At 40.1% G+C, this 16,582-nt stretch overlaps 1 protein-coding gene across 6 annotated transcripts in view; it reads right to left on the bottom strand.

Annotated features, from left to right (window-relative positions):
- Positions 1-1,342: 1,342 nt before the first annotated feature.
- fgf17 (fibroblast growth factor 17) overlaps positions 1,343-16,582 on the bottom strand; it is a 31,010-nt gene continuing 15,770 nt past the window's right edge. For 2 of the 6 annotated variants that reach the window (XM_030416045.1, XM_030416044.1), the window contains exons 2-6: positions 6,172-6,617; positions 6,047-6,083; positions 5,614-5,791; positions 3,820-3,926; positions 1,343-1,809 (exon numbers count right to left, since the gene is read on the bottom strand). In XM_030416045.1, the coding sequence (XP_030271905.1) occupies positions 1,519-1,809; positions 3,820-3,926; positions 5,614-5,791; positions 6,047-6,083; positions 6,172-6,203 (645 nt within the window). In that variant the 5' untranslated portion in view covers positions 6,204-6,617 and the 3' untranslated portion in view covers positions 1,343-1,518. Of the gene's footprint in view, positions 1,810-3,819; positions 3,927-5,613; positions 5,792-6,046; positions 6,084-6,171; positions 6,893-16,582 lie in introns of those variants that run through there. The other 4 variants (XM_030416048.1, XM_030416046.1, XM_030416043.1 and 1 more) reach the window with 4 other exon arrangements.

Below are 16,582 nucleotides of genomic sequence, written 5' to 3'. Positions count from 1 at the left end.
GTGTTAACAAGAGCTGAACTATGTATCCCTGGGAAAGAGATATTACAAGAGAAATCCTGAACTCCACAGAAAATCCCTGGATAAATAAGGAAGCCATTGGAGATGTATGTCAAGGCAAATTTATAAAGATCGTTTTAGTTACAGCGGTCTTTAAAAACATGGAGCCCATCAAAACGCGTCTCCCAATAACACGTGTGTGTGTGCCATCAGGAACAGACAGTTTCGGTGTGCTCCCACCAACCTGGTTTCAAATACTTTCCCATCATCGTGGCACGAATAGTTCTCATTACATTCACATGAACGCAGCCATATTTCCTCCAGTCAATGTTAATTCAGTCTAAGGCTCATGCCTCCTTTCTTTGCCAAGTTCATTAAAAGAGCTTCATTGTTTGGCTGAACTCCAAATAGCATTTGGATCCGTCATAACATTGTGTCAGTCCTGGCAACACACACTGTGGATCTAATACAGTGTCATCTGATGTGTGACACGAGTGTGGAATGAACTCCTCGATCTGGGTGCGTGTTGCTGATTCATCCCCCCCGCTCTCATCTTGTTCAATCCCTCGTTCTGATATTCCACCTTCAGGTGTGTCCTGTGCAGGTCACCTTCATCTATTTTCTATTCTATTTTCTCGTCCTGGGGTCTGAGAATCTGTTGGGAGGCGGAACATTCAGCATCATTACTGCCGTTAGCGTCACTGTGCTTTATCCATGTGTTTGCAGTTATAATAATGTTCTGTACGACCGGCAACACCAGCCAACACTTCACTTATCACTGTTTCATGGATTTCCATGACTTTTGGTTGAAAGGATGATCGATGACGCCCCGACTCTTCTTCCAGTGTCACTATGACACCCAAACTTTCTTTCTAGCTTGTGGGTGATATTTTGAAACTCAACTTTGGACTACAAGTGCACCTTAAAGATGAAACAGTGCCACAGTAGCCTGAGTTGGGAATCAGTGCATTTCAGAGTAAATTAAAATATATATTTTTTATACTATATACATATTGTAGTCTTTGTAACACTGCAGTTTGGTCATATTTAATTCATTTTCCATGAGGTTTTGGCAGTATTTGATCTGCCCCTGTATTATTAATCAATATAAGAGAACAGAGGTTGAACTTGCTGTGTGACTTGTGTTATCGCTGTGTTTTGGTTCTGTGTTCACGCAGCATGTTAGACCCTTGGAGCAGTGTTCTGACCTTGTAAATGTATTTGGTCCTTATGACATATACAGCATCTGATCTCAAAGCAGTGAAGGGTTGTGTTTGTCGTCATGTGTCCCGTCACCCCTCGCAGCTCCCCACCAGTCAACACATACACACACAGGACCATTCAATATAATCCATCTGCTTTACTCTCTTTCAGTATTTACACATGATCATTTTACAGCAATATTACTTTAGATTTATGACATTTTAACCATCTTTTACCTATCAAAAATATACAAAAATAAAATGGCATCTGTTTCTTCCTATATCACAGCTCGTGTCAGTCCATTTCTTTCGCTGCATGTTAGGGAGAGGTACGTGACTTCCTGTTCCGCTTCGCTCGACGTGTGGATGGAAATCGGATGAACTCAAAGTGTTTGCTTTGGTCCGTGTTGGGGAAGGGAGGCGGGCCCGTGTGTAGTCTCTTGATGAAATGGACCTCTCTCTGGTTCTCCCTTGTCCTGGAGGCTTTGATGGGCCTCCCTTTCCTGGTGAAAGCCACATACCAGCCCTCATACTTGGCATTCTGGAAGGCTGTGTAATTGTTCTCCAGGACTATCTCTGTGAAGATACAGTCCCTGCTCCGGCCGTTGGGCTGTGTCAGGAGACAGGAAAGGGTTCTTATGTTAGATCAAGACATATGGACAGAGGCGTGCTTTCTGATTCATTCATGCATACATCAAAGTGTTACCACTATACAGGCTTCATACAGCCTTTAGAAATGACAGTACTTTACAAGCACTGTCAAAAGTCTCTAAGCCATTCCTTCCCAGACTCTCAAAGCCTTCATCACAACGTCTAATCTGTTACTATAAATGCAAATGTGACATTTACAAAGTCTCTTCATACCCACAGCAATCAATATATACTGATGCACTTTGTTACTATACTGTTCATAGAACTTTTTTGTTAATGCTTGCTAATTTACAGAGTAAGGGATTAACATAAGACTCTTTTCAGGAGTACATTACATTTCAAGCATATTCCTAAACTTTGAAACATAATGGCTAAAATCAAGGATTTCCAATCTTTCAAGATTTTGTTTGAACCCTGAATATGTAAGTAATATGATATCAAATAAGACAAAGCCTCCCTGAAAACTGAACTATGTAAGCTGTGATCAATGAAGGAACACATTATTCCTTTTACAAATTAGACACCCTTGCTCCTTTTAACACACATGGGTCTGGTTGCTGCGGTCTTCTTAGGTCATGTATGACCACTGGATGTTTGCAGATGGGACATGGAGCAAACAAAACACTCAAAGTACACATCAAATACATTTTCCCCAAAGATGCTTTCCCTCATTTCAGGTCGTTCTTATTGCACTGACGTATTTAAATGAGTTATTTGCTGCTATGTGAATGGGCTGAAGCATCAGAAGCCCTGCTCTGGTTCCAAATGATGTCATCAGTGCAAGGATAACATGAAATACGCTTATTTGTTTTACTGATGAAAGGCTGGATGAGAAGATTGATCCCACTATCATAACATGTCCAACACAAAGCTACCTCCTGCAGTTAGTTGGTTAGCTCATTAGCCTGGCCTACGGGCACCTCTAAAGCTCATTAGTTAACACGTTGTGTCTCATTGATTTTCATGTAAAACCACAGAACGTTTCACCAATTAAACGACTTGATGGACATACTGAATCATACTCGGACAGAGCCAGGCTTGCTGTTCGCCCTGTTTCCAGCAATGCTCAAGTAAGCGCAACAGCTGCATCTGAAAGCTTTATAGCCTGTTTACCACACAAACATGTGAGTCCCATCAATCTTCTCATCTAACTGTCAGCAAGAAAGCCAATAAGCATATTTCTCAGAAATAAAAACATCTATTTCTTCAGTCAAATTCTGATAAGAAATTAAAATATGAGTCCAAAGTGAGGCTTTCTAACATCCACCTCTGAGGCTTGGAAGAGTAAACACCTCTATAAACAGACATTACAGCAGCCACAGTTTATACACTTCTAAACTGTGATAAGAAATAGATTTATGACTTGTCATGTCAGCCAGCTATGTGAATCAATCTTTTCCATTTCCATGAAGGAAGTGGAGAGCTGACTTATGACCAAAAACACAGGAGGACCAGAAAAGGAGGGTACTTTCCTCTCAGCACTGTCAGCCACGACCAATAAGACTGAGGGACCATCCCTCGGTCCTCTGAGGATTTAGTCTTTTCCAGTACATCATGTCCTGGGGTGACTAACAAGTTATGAAACTACAATGACAACTGGCTGAGGCTCTCATATAGGAGCTACAGTTTGTAATTTAGGTGACACAGGACAGAGGGCTGATATGGTTACAGAAACCTACCTTACGTGCTAAATTAACTCTGATTGGTTGGGACTGAAGGAAACACTGGTAGCATTCATTTGTAAACCCTTGATGTTAAATAAATTGGGAAAATACATTTTGCATGAAAGTAAATTATATTTGAAACTATTTCTGCTTGCAACAAAACAGATGTTTCTGCTGAATATCAGCATACTGTAGCATAAAGCATTGATTCAAAACTTTTTCTTGACAACTAAAATGAATATCTGCAGCCAATAGTCTCCTTGCTTTCAAACAGAAGATATCGAAAATGTGTAAGCCTATTGTACCTTTCCAACAAGTTTCCCCTTCCGGTTCATGCAGAGGTAGCGGCCGCTCTCCGCCCCCCTTATCCTCACTCGACTTCCAAAGGTGTCCGTCTCAACAAAAAGACGAGCTGCCAGAAAGAGAGAGAATAAAAAGCTGAATGGCAGAAAGATAAACACGATAAAAACACAGTGACGCCACGAGCCCGGCTCGTTTTTCTGCCTTAATACATCCTAAAATATCAAGAGCTCTGTGTGTTATCTAGCATACTAACAATACAAAAGCAAACATGCAGAACTACAATCTCTACTTTAGCTTACTGCACAATGTATGACACAAACTTTTGTTCATTAAAGCTTCTTGTCTGCATTTAATGTACTTCAAATATACTGTGTAGGCAATGCAGTCTGCCAAAGTGTTTTTGTCTTGTCATTATGTTACTAATTATGTCACGAAATTGCTATTATTTTCTAAAAGCTATCATTTTATATTCAATTGTCATCGTGTCAGTGGGCAGTATAAACTGTTGAGTCAATAAGAGCCTGAGGACACTCACTGGCCCAGGAAACCTCAACAAATTACACCTCAAACACCCAATGATTAAACAAATGTTATCTCTGAACATTAGAGAGCTTTACTGGAAGCAGAACCTTCATCAACAAGCAGAATAAACATTCTCAATTGAATTTGTCCTCAAGTCAATGGCAGCCAGTGGGCATTACAACAGGCATGTGTATTGGGGCTTTAGAGACAAAGGACTTGTCCTAATCAGCCACTTATTTGCCAGACGATGGCTTCATGGATACAGCGGGGAGGCTGAATTAACATATAGGCCTGAAAACACCTCACAGAGGGAGGGGCAGCAGGCTGGAGGTGAAACTGCTGCTTTCCCCTGAGGGCAGGAGTCCCCAGCAGGGGTCAGGGACAAATACAATGTATTTTCAATGAAGTCCTCTGGAAAACCTCCAAACATATTTGCTCCATGTTTTACAGGACAGCCTTCCTAGTGTTTGTGTAAAATCACAATAAAGATATACACCCAAAAAAAGATCTCACTGCAGATTCCACCTACTGTCGAAAGGCTTAATCACAGGAGGCCGTCCTGAGCGAACGATATCTATCTTGTAAAAAATAATTTGAATATCAGTCTAAACTATAACCACATTATATACAAGCTACATCTGATTTTCTCAAAACGAATTACCCATTGATCTTTAAAAGCTGAAAAAGTTATTAACCAACAGAATTGTCAAAGACTCATTTAACCAGAGCACAGTAAAAAGATTCTGTCCACCGCAGGACTTCTGAAGCAGCTCTGGCCATGTTTCCAAACGGATAGATGACATATACTCTATGTGCTTGGTACATTAGGACAACATGAACCACACATTTTACAATGCTTATCATATGTAAAATGTATTACTATACTTTGCCATTATTATTATTTTTTTTACATTTTCTAAAAAATAAATGTTTTTTGTTTTTTTTAATTGTGTTGAGCAAAAAGAGCAAGGAACACATAGGCTGTAATGTAACATGAGAAATAGGTTAAAAATATGTGTCACAGGATTTTTTGAAGACTCTGGAAATACCTTCAGAACACATCTTAGTTTCTTTAAACAACCTTCTGTTATATCCACACAGCGGTGGTGATTTGACTTAACAGGAAAACACACTGGGCCTCATCCCAAATAATGAAATAAGTGACTGTATCGTGTGTTGTCTTAGTTTAGTCATAAGAGACCCTGTTGGATGAACAGCTCCATGGTACAAAACAACAGCACAACATGAGCAGCAGGCCTCGGGTCAGATCTTACCGTACATATTTCCATCCTCAGCTGTGGCGGTGACCCTTTTGCCCTGAATCTGCACGTGTTTCCCGCTGGTGCGGCTGTAGAGCTGGTACACCCTGACCTGTCTGCGGCTGAGCTGGTCCGTCACTGCGCCCTGCGTCCTCACATACTGGTTAAAATTAGGAGACGGGTGATTCTCCCCCTTTTTTATGCAAAGGGAAAAATAAAATACAAAATTTGTTCTCTCTAATCTGGGATGAAGAAATGTAGAGCCAGTTGTAACAGGTTGTAGCTACAAAACAAATCAAGATAATTATACTCGTTATGCTTAAATGACATGTTACACCTTTTGTACATAATTTCCTTCTATCCCAACTTTAGAAAAAATAAATAAATAAGTGTTCATGTGGGAAAAGTAACAATGCCGAGTGTCAAGTGTGTGTGTGTGTGCGCTTACCTGAGCATGGCACCACAGCACGAAGAAATGAAATGATCTGCAGGAGTGACAATAAACCAAGAGTTATTAAGAAGTCATTGTGTGGTCACCAGGAAGCATGCAGTCTACCAGTGCTCTGTCCTTACATGTAAATACAGCGCTGGTTGATTCCATGCATTCTTCTTTTTATTTCATCCGATTCAAGAGACAGAATCCTGAGGCAGATTAATCCCAGAAGGATGCCGTCAATAAATCCAGCGGAGCTCCCACAGTGTTACATATGCGCTCCTGACTGTCCATCCACACCAGTCTCTGATGGAAACACCTCACTTTGCCCTCACATTTATCAAAAACCTGACCCGACTGACTCAGCGGCGGAGAGCTCTTCGAAAGTTAGGTGCAGCGCATCAAAAGCAGGTCCATCCATTCTAAACAGCTCGTCACACTCGTCTTTACATCGCCGGGGTGAGATGTGGAGGATCCCCTGCTCAGTGCAGCTCTAATTCCAGGTTTTGAAAAGCCCTCTGTCTCACCGGGATCAGGCTGCCCACTGGTTAAATGTTGAGAGGCAAAGTCCCTCCCTGAAGTCTTTCTATTGTGGGTGGGCACAGAGACAGGACCTTAGTGATGAATTCATATGGAGACTCAGTTGTGCTAAAAAAAATAAATGGTAACTATAATAAAAAGGAAGAGAAAGAAAATCCCTCACTTTCTTAATGGTTTGCAAAAGAAAAGAAAAATCCAAAGAAAAATAAAATGTGAATTCTAAAGTTAAAGGACGACGACACAGGTTTGAGAGCGCTAGTTCAAATTTCAATCTGGGCTCTCTCTCTCTGTCTGTCTGCCTGTAATGTAGATCATTACTGCAGGGCTGTATTTAAAAGTGGTGGCCTAATTGCACCAATGGGTGTGGCAATTAGGTGTTAAAGCTGCCCTCCCTCACCCCCACCACACCTCCCTTTTATCCCATGTTAACTGGTCACACTTCCAGCTCATGTAAAAGGAGGCAAAAACAAATCATATAGACAAAAGGCCTGTTTCATCTCTACATAAAAAGCAATCAACGTCCCAAGATGAGCAGGAGACAGTCTTTCCTCTGCCTTTGAAAACAACTCATTCACAGAGAAGAGAAGGAAAGTGAAGAGAAACACAACAAATAGAGAAGACAGAGAAAGAGAAGAGAAGTGAAGCTGTTCATTAAAGAAAATGTCGATATTTTGGTAGCTGCTGCATCCAGATGAGGCATGAACAACAGTGTAACATGAAGCTTCAAGTGCCTTCACATCTCACCCTTCTCACGTTCTGTTGACCCCACCACCACCATTGGCCCAGTCCAGGGCAATAAAGTGATAAAATGCAGCAGTTAGGCATCTTTGACATTTTGCTCTGCCTTTGAGTGGCTGACAGGAGCCAGCAGCAACTGATTCCACTTGTTGATGTCACTTCTTACTGTAAGATGCCGTCAACCCATCAATCAGTTCTCCTCTTGTATCACAACAGTCAATATTGTTTTAGTCAGAAACCTAAAGAGACATTTAGTGACGTCAGTGATGTGTAGTGAGGGAGCTGTGATGCATGGTCCAGCAAGTGTGTGTGTGTGTGTGTGTGTGTGTGTGTGTATCTGTGTGTGTCCATACACAGTAGCTGATCTATAATGTGGTGTGACTATATGATGTTGCAGCGACATTTCCATACATCTGGAAAACCTACAGTATGTGTTGAGTCATATCTGATTGGAACATGTTGGTAGAGGCCAACATGAATTTAAAAAATAATTTAAAAAAGGTTAATTTAAAGAGATAGTGACTGATGAATTTATTGTTTCCTCATTTAGTCGTTATGTTAAGATCAAGAACAATAAAAACTGAGATGAAAACTCTACCCATACACAAACAGATGAATATATACAGGTATACAAACACACACACACACACACACCACGCACGCACACACACACACACACACACACACACATACATAGGCACATACTTAGGAAAAAGCATAATTACATACAATGTCCCAATCTTCATATTTTACTAGCAATATAATACTGTTGTATCTTGTTGTGCTTACAGAAAATGATGAAAGGTGTAGGCCCAATTAACACTATTAACAAAGGTGCTGTCCCACTAATGATGTTGGTTTGTTAATCCAAAAGATCAATTAGCAACAAGAATGTTGCTGTTACTCCTAAAGATTCAAAAGTACCATTTTCGTTTTGAGTGAATCCACTAAGTGAAAACACATGTTGCAGGTACAGTACGTGTGTGGGAATGTGAGCCTGAATAAGATAAAAACATAATAGTCAAGTCTTTATTTTCTCTGCACTAGTTAACAAGTCACTCTTTATGTTAGCTCCCAGTTAGCTGACGTTTGCTAGCCAGCCACAGTAACGTTAAACAGTGTTTGCAGGAGCAACGTTGGCAATTTAGTTTTCTTCAGGTGGCAGAGTGATGGAGTGTCTGTTAGCAGAGTTACAGCATTATTTTTGGTGGAATTGTCTTTGTGAAAATGTCATGTAGCCTAGCTGTCCCCTCCAATTCTGGTAACAGATTTCTGGCCATATTGACAACTGCAATTATGCGAAAGGAGAGTAAGTCAGTTCTGTGAGCTAGCTAATACATATGACAGGCTCTATAAGGTTTCAGTCAACGTGAGATGTCACTTAGGGTAAATTCAAACCAAATCAGGTTTGGTGTAGGAGTGTTACTCCATGGCCTGCGTGTGTGACATGTAGGGAACCCCGCTGATCAGTTTGCCGAAAGTCGAAACTGCTATGTAGTTATGTTACTAGCATGCTGATCCTACTAGTGATCGTTTGTCCTCATTGAAGAGGACAGGCTCATGCGGTTAGATCATTACTGTGTGTTTTAAACTGGAGCACAAGACAAAACTGAGTGAAACATCACACTACACAGAGGAATGTCCATTGTGTTCCCTCCGTAGCATTTAGCCATTCCAAATAACATGACTCATTACAGACCCGTTCTACGTTGCTTATCATCTGCATTCATATCTCTGCCACAGTAGGTAAAGCTTGCTGGTCTTACAGTGATTGTCGGCATCATCAGATGTGTTTTAAACTGGCGTACAAAACCAAACTGAGTGAATACACATGAACCACTACGTTTCAACCCACTGTGGTTTCAGTCATTCATGCTGCAAGTGGGATCACCAGTTTGTGTGTTTGGCCACTGCAACGTGACATTGGGCTGTTACTCTGAGAGTTGAGTTGGTTTAAACTTTTTCACCGGAGCCGGATGCATTCTTATTCGGCACCGCCACATCCAAAACAGACTACCCTTATTATAGTGAATAATGACACCTGCGTTTCTGCCCTGGTCTAAATCCAGCCTTATGAAAGTGCTGGATGTGTAGTCATTCTAGTTACATATTTTCACAGTGTTATACTTCAACGGTGTTCATGACCAACTCTGAATTTCTTGAGTTGACAAATTATCTTTTAAATAATTAACAAACACATCGGATTTATGTCATGGTTCAAACAGGATAAAAAAAATTATTTGTCTACTGATAATCACCACCATACATATTTTTTTTAAAAATGTAAATTCCAGTGGTCCACTGAAGAGGAGGGACAGACTAACCCTTATGGATTGCTTTCATAATTGGCGTTATACCGGTATATATATAATTGGTTATAACCATTAGTGATTTTAGTCTGCATGCTGTTACTTTTAAAATAGATAAATAAATATTAATATTTTGGACTCTGAAATTATCTTGTGTGCCAGCTTGAACTTAAAGTTAACCTCCATGGTTTACATTACATTGCATTTAGTTTTTCATTTAGCTGCAACTACTCCTCTGGCCTTTTCACTGTGTTTCAGTCCAACAGGCTGCTACAGCCCACACATGTAGGGAAGCTGTAAAGCTGTTAAGTCTTCCCTCTAGACAATCAATGTATATTAACATACTTTTGTTCTGAATTTCAATCATTACGAAACTTGGCCTTGCTTTTTTAGACATACTAATAATAAGCTATAATCCATGAGCCTATATCACCTCCACAACACAATGACAGTCCAAATTATTGCCCACATTACTGGACACACCCTGGAATGATCCACCTGTCAGTCTCTGGTCTCATTTTGCCCTCAGTCAAAAACACGTCCCAGAGACTGAGACTGGCAATTTGGTGAAACAACTCATTTTTAAGGGCTCAATTGTTGTTTTGTTCAAGCTGTTGGAATCCCTTTATTATTATTCCCCTTGTTCCATTAACAACTTGTCCTTAAAATGACACTGTTGGTCTGGTCCTTGTAACCTTGTCATCAAACACTTTGGTACCAGTTCAAAATACTTACCTCAAACTACTGACCAGACTGCCTTCTTATTTGGTATATATATTTGAGTCCCCCAACATTTACCATTGTTTATGTGCTCTAATTTTGCAATATTTCTACTATTGCCATTATCAAGTCACATTTATTTATGTCTTAAATCTCGAAAACAACATTAAACCAATTTCTGTGGATAATTATGATCCATAGAAGCTGTATCATAACACTGTAACTGACCACATGATAACCCTTTTCTCTGGCTCCCCAATCAAAATCAGACTGTACACATAATCAGTCTCACACTGTTTCCAAAGTGACCTGAGGACATCAGGTCAACATTTTAATTTGTGCAGTTCTTTGGTTTACAGAGTTCATAGAGTACAGCCTCACAAAGGCATAAATCAATTGTTTAATCATTTCGCAGCTGTTTAATCTGTTCCTACGGCCGTCCACGAGGGGGAAAAAAGGGAAAACTCTCTGGAGCTCAGCTTCGAGGGGGATCCATGTGGTTCAGCAATAATCATGTTCATCCTCAAAAAGAATGATGAACAAATAAAAAAAAAAGTTTAAATTACAATTCTCACTATTAGTTATTAAGATTATAAAAATAACCACTTAAGGAGACCGTTGTTTGTGTCCAGAGTGACAGTGAAAGTGAGCAGTAAGTTGTTTGAACTTTAACATCAAGGTACAACCCATACATTAAGTATGTAGTCGCATTTGTAACTGACGTTATTTAAGTTACATAGTTAGTTTACACAAACCACAATGTTTTCCTAAACCTAACAAAACTGAGAGTGTACAGTGAAGGTCCAATACATCCGCCACTGTACGCTCCATGGCCCATTACAGTCATGTTGTTTTGGGAATGGTGATACAGTATATGTCATTTGGGGACTCACTGGCAGTTGACCTATTCAGTCATTTAGGTAAGTCAGTTTTTTGTATGTTGTAGTTCATTGTCAGTCGAAAGCTGATGAACCCATCATTTCTTTAAGTAATTTCTAAGTTTATGTTTATTGTAAGTAGTTAAATTGATAATTATATGGGCAATTTAGTTTTCTTGCTATTGGTCATACAATTTGGTGCTGTCCCAATTTCAGACAGTACAAAGAATAGTATGGTTTACATGTCTGTGAGTGAAATGACATGAATGATACAATGACCTTTTGTGGTCTTGTAAATACAGGGAGGAAAAAAATGCTTTACAGGCTTTTGATCAGTTGCCAAATTTTCCATCATTTCAAAATAGTGAAACCCATTTCCCATACAGTTTGGGCCTTCCTCGGGGCTATTGTAGCTCCAGTGACAAGTGAAAGGGGAACTGGTGGTCTCCAAACAGCTCTGACCACATCGTAAAAATCTCTGCCATAAAGAGCAACTGGCCACTCTTTCTGACCCTGCAAAAATAGAGGGAAGGGTTCAGAAAGTGGGTGGTCCCCATTATGAATGATCAAAAGAAGAGAAAAGTAAAACAGAAAAAAAGAGGAGGATTCACTTGGACAAGCAGCCTGCTCCTAAGCAGCAGCAGCAGCAGCAGCAGCAACAGCAGGGCTTTACTTGTCGTTCCCGAACCCACAATCAGGTCCGTCTTCACTGCTCTCAGTTGACCGATTCAGCAGCCTGGGAATGTTACGCGCAAATTGTAAACATAACAGTCATCTGTGATTGTACTTTAGGCACTTTTGTATGGATATGGACAGTCAAGTTATACACTGAGAGGTGAGAATGTACAACTCTGTGCTTATTAGAAAAGCTGTTGACCCTTAAGTATCGCCCTGCCATTTGCAAGCTGACCATTTGAGCTTGCCAAATTTGACACAGCTGACGCAGGCAATAAATTTGAACTAGTTTCCCCACCCCCTTTATCCATACTGAGCACTGCCCTGCAAACCCTTTGAACAAACACACACACGCACGCACGCACACACACACACACACACACACACACACACACACACTCATGCAAACACACCAGCAATCCTAATGTAATAATCATGTTATAAGTTGTATTATATGATGTAGGACACAAGCAATCTACAACATTGTAGATCTGCAGGAGAGCGCAAATGTGTAATGATGTCTAAAAATGTACCATTGCAGGTCAGACGGATGTGTGTGGATACCCACAGAGGATATGTAAGAGCTAATGAGTGACAGACAACATTGTCAGGGTGACCAGACTGTGCAAATCCCCTGAGTCCCTGAGTGCTGGGATGTCCGACAGGTGATACCCAAGTTGCTGATCCGTGATTAACACTTGCCAGTTGCAGACAGGCAGTGACTGCTTCATCTACAGGCCAAGAAGCTGGGAACATGTCAGACTTCAAAACTAATAAAATGACTCACACAACTGCCCTTCTCAGACGCTCACAGAGAGAGAGGGCTGGGTGTGGGGGGGCTACGAGGGCTGGTAATGAAAATAGCCGGACATCCAGCTACACCGAGGCTACAGAGTCAGACAGGGCCCAGCATCTGTGTTATTTTTAAGGAGCAAAATGTCACTGAGCAATGAACATGCCCAAGGCGCATATCTAACAGGGTTAGAGGCAAGGTCACACCAAAGCCAGATCGCTTTCTGAAGACAGGCGCTGTTGTAAATGGTAGTGACACACATGCTACTGCTTTGAGGTCGTAACCCAAAACCCTGAGAAATTAATTATTAGTTTTTCATTTATTCTAGCTACTTGAATATGTATTAAGAAGATTAAATTCACTCTTAAATTAAATTAAATTGACTCTTATCACTGCTTGTGATATTAGTCAGATATGAATTAAAGACAAACTCTGGTGTCTGTCCACCAGGGTGTTACACGTTGCCCAAAACTGTTGTAGAGTTTTGAGAAAGTAAACACAGAGCACAAGCCTCTTACAGCTTTAAAAAATACTTCACCTGTCTGTGTTGCTGCTGTACTGAGCTGCACAGCTTATTGGATCCACGGGATCTGTTTCAAGTGGAAGTGTTTTGGAGTTTATGATCCGTCATTGTGAGGAGTGCCAATACACAGGACAGTACGTCGAAATATAAAAGTGCCAGTACTACATGCTGTTCAATAGTGCTGGGGGTAACAAAAGCAACCTGTTACAGTAATAATATTACTATTACTTATTACAGTGTAATATAACGCATCACTAATAATATTTCAGTAATGTATTACTATAGTTATGTTATGTAACATCATAGAAAAGCTGATTGTCCCCACAGTAACATGGTGGTACACATTCTGTGAAGCATATGCACAGATCATAGAAATTCCCTTCGCTGACCTCAATCACACCTCACAGCGTAAGTTTAAATGTATGAATGACAGGGAATACCAGTTTCTCAAGGAATACTGTTCCATTATGAAGCCTTTCACAGTGAAACTGGACTTTCTGCGGGATGAGGACACTTGTTATTATTGGCACGCTTCAACCAAGCTAAAGGTTCCGATGGTCTAAACCCTGGCCAATCGCAAATGACCACTGGACTGCCTAAACATGTTGTGGGAGCAATCAAAAGTCGATTTGTCAGGACTCTCAACTCCAAGGATGCGTTGCTGGCTGCTGTCTCTCTGCCCACCTTCAAGCTGCGCCGGGTAAAAGAAGAAGCCAGAAAAGACAACACTAAGTTCCTGCTCTCTACAGAGTACCACTCATTTAAGCCTGTAACTCTGTAACCCAACCTGCTTATGCTGCCACCACTTTTTTCTCTTTGTTATCCAGCCCGATGCCACCATTGACTCCGTGTGATAGCAGAGGTGATGGCTTATCTCAAATCTGCACCTACGATGAAAAGCCTGTACCAGTTACCAAGGTTTAAAAAATTGCACCCCACTATTACGCACCAACACCATCCAGTGTGAAGACCTTTTAGTCTTGGGAGTTTTGTGCTCACTCCAGAACGAAACTTCTCCTGACGCACATGTAAGCTAGCCCTAAGTAGGCTTTATTTACTGGGACTGAAATGCCATGTCTTGGCTTTTTATTCTTATTGCTGTTTTAAGGGGTAGGGTTAGGGTTTAAGGCAGGATATAGACCAAACTCATAAAATAATGGTTTACAAAAAAGACCTATCTGCTGGCTGTATAGTCCTCCTCCAAGCTCACTTTAACTTACGTTCTCTATTCATTATGCCCATGTATTCCTTGTTCTGACCGTGGATTAAAATAAAAAGAAAAGAAAAAAGATATTTTTGTCTTTTCATTTCATTATTGGCTATATTATAGAGGGTATAGATCTATTGCGTTTCATATGACTGAGCCTACAATTAAAAATATTCATTCCTATTTCATAATATATCAGACTTTGATCATTTGTCTGACTGCTCATTCCTAGGTCCAGAACATTCCTTATCTAAAAAAGATCTAGGCTATTTAACTGTTCAATACAGGTTATTGTGGGCATTTTCTTGAAGGTAACAAAAAAAGTACTGTATTTAGTAATGTGTCATTCTAAGCAGACATTAGTATTGTAACTTAACATATTACTTTAAAATGAAGGTCACGAGTAATATGTAATATATTGCATTTTGAAAGTAACTTGATTGTTTTATTCCCTGTAGAGGCAGGCAGACTTTCTGTTCGTGAGCACAGGTCTGGACCAGTCATACATTTTCTTCATGCTCAGTAGAAAATTCTAAATGCATGAACAGTGGTGACTGTCACTGTGCATCAAGAGCTGTGCACAGTGACTCGGAAGAACTCATTATAAACTCGCTTTGTATACCTTCCAACAGTAAGTGATTTGGGAGTGTACTGGTGGCTGGGCATTGGTAAACTACAGCATGTAAATTACACAAGCATGAAACGGGTTTGTTCTTCTGGAGGCTCTAAGTTGGACCAATTTCTCAACTGAATGTGAAATTGATATTGATCTACTCATTGAAGTCCAATGACAAAGTAATAATCTAATCTAATCTATTATTGTAGTTCATGTATTGTACATCTTAAAAGCAGTAAGATATCAAAGTAACAGCACGAAAGTCAAATATTTGAACATTTTTCCACCATGTTGACTATGCCATATTAGTTGTACCTACAATTATCAAGAATAAAACCGATCGGTACTCTTGGGAGTCTGAGGCAAGGGGGAAAAAAGCATGCGAACAATTTGACCTCTGAACACCAGCATTGGGAAACTGGCCATTTATTTGAAATTAGTTATGGATAGAAAAACATGTGACCTCCTGCTCCCAGAGGACACATCAGACCATTATATTTGACTGGTTTGGGATTTCAAGGAGTCAGGGATAGCCATTTTCAAGATTTATTCTGTCATCAGTTGACGGCAAGACAACAGACATATGTCGCTGATGTTACTGGGCCCTGCAGTCAAAACACGTCTCAGACCCCAAAGGAATTCTTTAGAGAAACCCTTTCAAAATAATAAGAGGATGCATGTATACAACTGAAGTCTGGAGTTACGTTGTCTTTACCCCACAGGAGTGGCCAAAAGCACAACAGGAATGATAACCCTGTGTAGAGTGAGACATAAAGGGCACAGCGGATGCATTTTAAATGTTACAATAGATTCATATGGTGTAGTAACCTTTCCTCCATCCACGTATTGTGATAGCGTTACCCTACCCGAAGGCCAAAAGAACTTCTACTCACTAAATATTATTCTGCGTTTAACTGATAATCTAACTATAATGCAAAGTCTGTCTCTGTCTGTCTGTCTGTCTGTCTGTCTGTCTGTCTGTCTGTCTGCCTACATGTTATTTGCATATCTCAAGATGCATCCATGAAATCTGCTCCACACTTGGGGGGTTTATTTCTGATGACCCAAGGCAGTGCAGTGTGGAATTTGGAGGCATTTTGACAATATTAATACAATTTGAATAAACAGTGAACTTGGTGTGGCTTCAGCGTTCTGCAGACTGAATCTACATTTAAAGGAACTGGTGTAATCATCCAGACTTTGAATTGTAAATATTACAGGTTTGATATTGTCGGGGCAGCTCAGCCAGTCTGTGAGCAGTTCAGGAGGCTTCAGACTGGATCTGTAAACCCCTAACATTACCAGATCATCTGTGCTGAACAGCATGTTTTCAACAGGAACTGGACTAGAAAAACTAATACTTATAGTTGTATATATGTATAATATATATGAATAATATATGTATACATATATATATATATATATATATATATATATATATATATATATATATATATATATATATATATATATATAAATAATTATAAGTAATCCAAACACTATGTTTCGTGCCTCTTCTTTGTGTAATTTTGATTAATCATAGAACAAATAT

Source organism: Sparus aurata, chromosome 5 (assembly GCF_900880675.1).
Source record: "Sparus aurata chromosome 5, fSpaAur1.1, whole genome shotgun sequence".
Lineage (NCBI taxonomy): Eukaryota > Metazoa > Chordata > Actinopteri > Spariformes > Sparidae > Sparus > Sparus aurata.
The sequence above is the reverse complement of the archived record's forward strand: the minus strand, read 5'-3'. Positions and strand labels throughout refer to the sequence as shown.